Below are 8,959 nucleotides of genomic sequence, written 5' to 3'. Positions count from 1 at the left end.
GGGCTAGATATGACAATCCACCGTGACCAACCACAATCACGTAGTGGCGAGAAATACAACTCATGGTGGCACACCGTTGGAGAAAAAAAGGAAGTTGCGATTTTTGGTTGAGGGGTATATGTGAAAATGGGAGGGAATTGTTTATCTTAATATTAGAGAATGAACAATACAAAATTGGAGAATGTTAGCTTAGTGTGTTGCGGCACGACTATAAAAGAGAATTAGACTGCGTGCGTTTCATGAAACTAAGAAAATAGGTTTATCTCAAGATGGATCGGTATGAATTTTACTAAGAGATAGGTGTTGGGTTTAGCCTATTACAAAATGTGAGTAATTACAAATCAAGGAAGTAAATTTAAGTAGAAAGAACAAAAAATACTCGAGTTTTAATTTATTTATTTGTTTCAAAGAAATAATTTCTTTTAATATTTATCTACTACAAACAACCTTCTAGTATTTCTTTCGATAAAATACTATTCTTAAAATAACTATATTCCAATAGTTACTTCACAAAATATTAGATAACGATGATGATATTCAAGTTAGTTTTTGAAGTTGTTTGCAATGGAAGTAAACCAGAAATAAGGAATGAATGAAATGAATGTGTTGTTGTTTATTGAGATGAATATGCTATTTATACATAGCTTCTGTTACATTGTTTCTAACTACCTTCTACTTAACTAACTAACTAACTAAGTAGTTAGTTAGTTAATTGATTACATACAATCAAAGTAACTTGAATTATACAAAATTTAATGCGGAGAACGTTATCTGTTTTCAGTTACAAACCAATAACGTTCTTGGTTTCCAACATTTTCCCTTAATTCAAGTTTCTAAGTGATTCTACACTTAACAATCTTCTTAGCTCTTTAAATCTACTTGTCCTCAAGGCCTTCGTCATTATATCAGTCAGCTAAACTTTAGTTTGACAATAAATAAGCTTCAACTTGCTTCTTCCAACTTGATCACTTAAGAAGTGAAACCTTGTCTCAATGTGTTTGCTTCTTCCATGAGACACAGGGTTCTTTGCCAGATTTATTTTTGAAATATTGTTAATCAGCAATGGAATTGGCCTGCAAATTTCAATCTTCAGCTATGTTGTTAATGACTCCAACCACAATGATTGGCAGACTGCATATCTGCTAACAATATACTCAGCTTCACATGATGATAGTGTTATCAAATGCTGCTTCTTTGAGCTCCATGCTATTGGTGATTTCATGAATTTGAACACATATCCTGAAGTGCTCATTCTATCATTCTTGTCTCCACACCAATCTGAATATGAATATCCCACTAAGTCTTCATTTTCATGTTTCAAATCTATTGCAAACATAATGCCATGCCCAATTGTGCCTTGGATATATCTCATGATTCTCTTAACTGCCAACCAATGAGAGTGCTTGGGTCTCTCCATGAATCTGCTTACCACACCCAAACTATAGCAGATGTCAGGCCTTGTATTGCACAAGTATCTTAGAGAACCAACAACTTGTTTCAATAAGGTCGAATCAACCAGTTCTTCTTCAATTTCTATTCCCAGCTTTGCATTGATCTCCATTGTAATGGTTGTAAGGTTGCAATCAACCATATTGAATCTTCTCATGATTTCTTCTGATGCATCAGCAGGCCTTCTTTAGATTCAGCAAACTCCATGCCCAAAAAGTAGCTCAATTTGCCCAAGTCTGTCATTTCAAACTCATCTTTCATCATTTCATTGAATTCTATAATTGTCTTGCTGCTGCTGTTAGTCACCAATAATTTATCCACATATATGCATAACAAGATCATTGTAGGCTCTCCATTCAATGTGGAATGCTTCACATAAACTCCATATTCCACTGTGCATTTGATGAATCCAATGCCAAGTAGAAATGAATCAGTTCCTTTGTTCCAAGCTCTTGGTGCTTGCTTCAAACCATATAGAGCTTTCTTCAATCTGAATACTTTATCCTCCTTTCCCTTAATCACAAATCCTGGTGGTTGAGAGACATACACCTCTTCTTCCAGCCATCCAAAAGAAATGCAGATTTCACATCAAGCTGGCACATCAGCCAGCCCCTAGCACATGTCAGTGCTATCACAAGCCTGATTGTCTCAATTATGGCCATTGGAGTAAATACTTCAGAATAGTCTACACCTACTCTTTGTAGGAATCTCTTGGCAACCCATCTAGCTTTGTACTTAGCAATTGTTCTGTAACACCCCGATTTTTAACTGTGCGGATGTATTTTTTTTTCAAAATAAATTAATAAAAATATCATGTCGTAACACAAATGAAAAAAATCATAAATAATTACATCATAATAAACAACCGGCATAAAACAGTTTGTTTCAAATACAAAAGTTCCATTGCGACAACATGACAATAAGGAAGGGAGAATAAATAAAATTCATAAATAAAACCCTAAGTTGATCATTAATCTAATTGAGGTTGACTGGGTACTAAGGATCCACAAGTGGCATCAAGCCTCACTGCTTTCGTTTACAAATCAAAATCATTGCTATGCCACGTCTTCGATGTCGTTGCAATTCCAGCACGACTCCAAACTCTAATAACCTAGGGCGTAAGCCCGATCCACAATAATGTAAAGGGTCACCAATCAAAGCTAACAAATAACACTTAGCACAATTCTTATATTTCAAATGCTCAAGAGAACCTTTCGTCTTAGCATACTCCTCGAAAGGGTTTTCATATATAAAAAATGCATAAACAAAGTTGAAAATGGAGTTTTTAACAAAACATCACTGTCGTATTCGAATACAGCATTGTCGTAGCCGAATACAACTGAGAAAAATGCAAATTTTCAGTTCTAAAATGGCTCCGAATCAATTAACACTTCAAACATTCATAATATCAATTATGAACACATAATTCACACCAAATTAATTTCCACAAATTCACACCTCAATCATACATAAAACATTCGTAACATCAATTATGAACACATAATTACATCGAAACTTAATCAACCCAAATTTACACCTCAATGCAATGCGTGCCAACCACCCTAATGCAATGCGTATATGCCAATGCGCATGATTCCGGAATTTCCAACAAAAACTCTCCTCGAAGGGGCGTACATCATAATTGTGCCGCCTATCATATGCCTTAGTACAAATTACCAAGGTGCAGTCTCTCACTGGCTAGTACGATTTACTAGAGTGTAGCCTATCATAGGCCTTACACATTAGTTAAATCCTCGTAAGGATAAGATGAACCAATTATGACATGGAACCACCCCGTGGCCCGTCATGGTCACCACTTAACTTCGTGGCCCATCACGGTCACCACTTAACACCGTGCCCCATCGCAGTCACGACTGACACTGTGGCCCATCACGGTCACCACAAGCTATGAAATGGATGAGTATACTATAACTCTTTTCACCACAATCATTAAGTAAATGCGATTTTTCAAACTTATCACAGAGTATACTCAAAAGATATTTTCTTTAATAAAATTCATAACGCACATATTAACAGTTATGAATACATAATCACATCAAAACTTAATCACAACAACAACATTAATATATCAGAGTTCTTCCTACCGCTAACTCGGTGCCAACGGTTTCGATTCCTTTTCGAGATAACTACATAAACATAAATATCTATAACAATTTGTTCACAACTAAAATTTATCCAACCACAACAAAATTCTCAAAATTATATGTTTTTCACACACCAAACTTGTAAAACCAAATAATCAACATTATTTAGTTAAAACTAAATAAAACAAAATTGTCCAAATCACACATACACACACTCAACTATTAAAGCCCTAAAATTTGGAGTTAATAAAATACTCTAAACCTTTTCTTTTCAAACTTAGTCCAAGAGTAATTAAAGAGTAACTTTTTGCTCAAACTTTAACCATTTTAATTTCAATCTAACTTTTTGCTCAAACTCTTTAACTTTGTTAAAATTTGAACTTTTTCACAACTTTAACAACTCTCTATTTTTGTTGTAAAATTTCAACTTTAGTTCAAACTCATTTATATGAAAATAACTTATTACGTAACTCAACCACATCAAAATTCCATTTTTTTTTACCATTACTAACCAAATCGACAACATTAATCATACATCAATCACACATATAAAGTCCATATATGCAAACTAAAAACTTGGAAGGAGCCCTTACATTCGTTATCGTTTTCTCAACCGTTTTCGCTACCCCGATCAAATACGGCGAAAACTCTCGTTCGCGTTTACACCTCAAAAGTTAGGTCACAAGCACCAAAGTGTGGAGAGGAGTATCTTTTCCTCTTGACACTTCTCGAATGGAAGCTTAAATCTAAGAGAAAAATGGAAATTTGTGTTTATGGTTTTATTTTCAAACAACAAACACAAACTTTTGAAAACCGAGAAAGAAGAAGAAGGGATATTGCGAGGCAGCATGTAAATGTTTTTACGTTCCTTTTCTTTCTTTCATCCATATATATATATATATATATATATATATATTATAATTAAAATCAACAAAACAAATATCTAACTTTATAGATATTTAAAAAAAATCATTGCACATTACTTCTTAAATTACTTTTTTTTTTAAAATACCTACTCTCGTCGCAATTTCATTGACCGATAAATTAATTTTTTTTGTAACAAGTGACATTTTTTAAAAAACTACCTGATATTAAATTCTTCGTAATATAATTAAATTATCATTCAACAATTAATTTTAATCGAGTCTCAATATATATTAAACATATTACAAACTCTAACACAATATATTTTTGATACTTAATTCATAAAATAAAATAAAATAAAATAGGGCTAAATGCCTCATTTATTCAACACAAAATACCCTAAAATTGCATAAATTAGAGTTTAAAAAAATTAAGGGTCTTACATGTTCCATATAGATTCAGCTTCAACTTGTAGACCCACTTTACTCCAATCTGCTTATGTTTTGGAGGCAAATCTGTCATGTACCATGTTTGATGCTTCTCAATTGCATCGATCTCTTCCACCACTGCTTTCTTCCAGGGTCATTTCTTCAATGCCTCTTCATTATTTAAAGGTTCCGCATCAATAAATAAGGAAAAATGTACTAAATCTCCACAACTGTCAACTTCACTGTCATTATACACTTCAAATTATTGTAAATGAGTTAGTGGGTTTCTTGTTCTTTGGTATCTGCTTGATTGAACTCTCTCTTAATCTCTATTTCCATTGGTTTGTACTGCTGATTGCTTGCTCCCAGTCCCAGTGTTGGCTGTTGGCAATTTGCTTCTGTTTCCAGTTCCAGCTTTCATGTTCAACAATCTTGACATCCCTACTGACCACCACCTTGCCTCTGATAGGATCATATATTTTGTATACACCTGTTGGAATATACCCTACCAAGATCATTGCTTCACTTTAGTCCTGCAACTTTCTTTATTTCTAGTCTGGTACATGTTTAAAATATAGAGCACCAAATTTTCTTAAATGCCCCGCTACTGACTTTCTTCCACTCTAAATCTCTTATGGTACCTACTCCTTTTTCTTTGTTGTACATTTATTCAGAATATAGACAACAGTTGATGCAACTTCTCTCTAGAACTTATGTGGCAATCCCTTCTCTTTTATCATGCTTCTAGTCATGTCTAGAATGGTTTTATTTCTCCTTTCAGCTAGGCCATTGTGTTGAGGTGTGTAGGGAGTTGTTACCTCATGTTCAATTCCATTCTTGACACAAAAATCCTTGAATTCTTATGAAGTATATTCTCCTCCTCCATCTGTCCTTAACACTTTGATAGATTCTCCACTTTGTTTCTCCATTTTAACCTTGAAGTTCTTGAATGTCTCTAATGCTTCATCTTTGGTTTAGATCAAATAAATCCACAACATTCTACTAAATTCATCAACAAAAGTTATGAAATACTTATTACCTCCTAATGGTGGCACTTCAAATGGTCCATAAATATCACTATGAATCACCCCAAAAACGTTCTCCGCTCTTGCTTGCACTTGTGATTGAAAGGAATTTATTGATTGTTTACCTGTCATACATACTTTACACACCTTCTCAGGGACACCAATCATAGGAATCCCAGTCACCATCTTCTTGACTCCTAACTGCGACAAGCTTTTGAAGTTAAGATGGCCAAATCTTGAATGCCACAAGCAATTTTCATCAATTGAGCTTGTTGCCTTCAAACATTGAATATTAGAAGCTTGAATATTTATGACAAAGGTTTTGTTCTTTGAAAGAGGAGCCTTGAGTATCATCTTCTTCTGCCCATCATACATTTCTAAGGCATCGTTCTTCATGATCACCTGAAACCCCTTTTGAATCAGCTGCCCAATGCTCATCAGATTGCTCTTCATTCGTGGCACATACAATACATTTTCAATCATTAATGTCTTGCCATTTCTTCTCTTAATCACCATGTTGCCAGCTCCCTCAACTTCCAAGTTTCTATGATCAACAAACCTGATCTTGCTCCTTCTTGATGTATCAATATCTACCAGCTATTCTTTATGACTTGTCATGTGATTGGAACAACCAGTATCGAGGAACCATACATGGGATGAAGAATGTTCTTCATTTGTGGTAGCCATTAACAAAATTGTGTCTGAAAACAGAAAACGTTCTCTTTCTGTGGCTGAAAACGGAAAACGTTCTCTGTTTGTGGTAGCTAGAGGCGGGAATAGGGCAGGTCAGGCCAGGATTTGAAAGGCCTGAGCCTGACCTACGATTAATTTTTTAGGCCTAAGCCTGGCCTGTGGTCTATCATAGGCTTTTTTTTCGGCCTGACCTGATCTTTTTAAAAGTCTGGCCTGACCTGAAAGCCTATTTAAAAACATTATTCACATTAAAAAAAATTTATGCTCTACTCATACCACATGATACTCTCCACATACCAATATCAATGTATATATCTATATATATTAAATAAAAAATAATTTTTCTAACAAAATGATTTAAAAAAAATTTGAAACAAACATCCTTTAAACCCTAAAATATAATATTTGGTTGTTTCAAAGAATAGATTTTTTTTTCTTAAACAAACGCACCCATTATTATCTCTCAAACAAATATAGAACGATTACTCAATGATTGACTAATTGAACGTCTACCATATATGGAACGACTACTAAATATGGAATCTCTACCGAATATGGAACGACTACCGAATATGAAATGACTACTGAGTGTTTGCCTTTGATAGAATTTAAAATAAGAAATAATATTATTAATATAATAATAAAAAAATAACATTAATAAATAATAAAATATATATAGGTTGACCTGTCAGGCATAATAGGCTTTTTTATAAGCCTGAGCCTGACCTATTTAAATAAATAGGCTTTAAAAATAGCCTAAGCCTAGCCATATTACTAAATAGGCTAGGCTAGGCCAGGCCAGGCCAGGCCATAGGCCCCTGACGAACGACCTAGCCTATTCCCATCCCTAGTGGTAGCCAACAACAAGACTATATCTGAGTCTGATGAAGAACATTCTTGAGCATTCATCTGCAAAATGTCCAAACTTCTCACAGTTATAGCATTGCACCTTCTTCTTGTCAAAGTTTCTTGATTTTCCTTTTGATTTACCACTCAAGTTTCCTCCTTTTGATGAAGATTCAGACTTATCTTCAGGTTTCTTGAATTTATTCTTCTTCCACTTCCTTTTCTGGTCTCCTTTCTTGTTGGCATATGCTACCAATGCATGATTGCCATAATTACCCCCACTTCTTTCATCCATTCTCAATTCTCTTGCTTCTAGTGTTCCCTGCAACTCTTCAAAACTCAATGCGGAAATGTCTTTAGATTCTTCAATCGCACACACAACATAATAAAACCTGGGATGCAACGATCTCAATATCTTTTCACATAGTTTCTTTTTTCAGTAAGCTTCTCACCACATCTAGCCATCTGATTTGTGATACTCCTCAATCTTGAAATCAGATATGAAACTTTCTCTTGTTCATCCATCTGCAACAATTTGAACTATTTTTATAAGGTCTGCAATTTCACTTTTTTGACCCTGGTTCCTCTAGAATAACACTTCTACAAAATGTCCCATGCTTCTTTTGCACTTCTTGCATAATTTTTTTTATCAAAGTTGGCCGTGTCAAGGCATTGATGAAGAATGAAGATGGCCTTACAATCTTTCTTCTTGTTTTCTTTAAAATTCAACCTCTGCTCCTCTATTGGATTGGCTCCCAGATCTTCAAAACCTTTCTCTATGATTTCCAACACTTCTTGAAATCCAAACAATGCTCGAATCTGCACTCTCCATCTATCCCAATATTTTCCATCAAAATGTGGCATGTAGGCTGGAAAATTTCCATTCTTTGCACTTGAACCCATTCTCAATACACACGTGTTTGATCCTCACACTTCACTCGTGTATTTCACTCTTTGGGATCGGAACCTTGTTAGCTTGAAGCTGTTTGCAATGGAAGTAAACTAGAAACAAGGAATGAATGGAACGAATGTGTTTTTATTTATTGAGATGAATATGTTATTTATACATAGCTTCTATTACATTGTTTCTAACTACCTTCTACCTAACTAACTAACTAACAATCAAACTAATTTGAATTACACAAAACTGAATACGGGCAACGTTCTCCGTTTTTAGTTAAAAACCAAGAATGTTCTTTGTTTCCAACAAATCATTCTAATAAAATATTATAAAATTAACATTATGAAGATATACATACATTTCCTAACATTACGTTAAATCACATAATACAATTATATTAAATCAACAAATAATCTCAATATAATATTAATAAATGAATAATATTAATAAATGAGTTAAATTATTACAGTAAAGACACAAAAGCAAACACATAGAAAATAATGACAATACGAAAAACATATATATAACATTAATTTATCATAATATTACTAAATTATAATTAAAAAAATTCGGGGTGTTACATATCGTATAAGTTGCTTCAGAAAAAAGGAGACTAGATGCAAAATGGTTGAGGCTGGTTAAGTGCTC

General features: G+C 34.0%; 2 protein-coding genes across 2 annotated transcripts; both read right to left on the bottom strand.

Moving 5' to 3' along the window:
- Positions 1-1,093: 1,093 nt before the first annotated feature.
- Positions 1,094-1,561, bottom strand: LOC140920416 (secreted RxLR effector protein 161-like). Its single transcript, XM_073368690.1, has one exon. It carries the CDS (start codon positions 1,559-1,561, stop codon positions 1,094-1,096), a length of 468 nt encoding a protein of 155 aa, XP_073224791.1.
- Positions 1,562-5,168: 3,607 nt separating this feature from the next.
- On the bottom strand, positions 5,169-8,313 carry LOC140920415 (uncharacterized). The gene is made up of 4 exons (XM_073368689.1): positions 8,015-8,313; positions 7,514-7,802; positions 6,019-6,468; positions 5,169-5,336 (listed from the first exon to the last, which is right to left on the bottom strand). The coding sequence occupies exons 1-4, from the start codon at positions 8,311-8,313 to the stop codon at positions 5,169-5,171; spliced, it is 1,206 nt and encodes a 401-aa protein (XP_073224790.1).
- Between the last annotated feature and the right edge of the window lie 646 nt (positions 8,314-8,959).

Source organism: Cicer arietinum, chromosome 5 (assembly GCF_000331145.2).
Source record: "Cicer arietinum cultivar CDC Frontier isolate Library 1 chromosome 5, Cicar.CDCFrontier_v2.0, whole genome shotgun sequence".
Taxonomy (NCBI): Eukaryota; Viridiplantae; Streptophyta; class Magnoliopsida; order Fabales; family Fabaceae; genus Cicer; species Cicer arietinum.
Note: the sequence above shows the minus strand (reverse complement) of the source record. Positions and strands in the feature narration are given on the sequence as shown.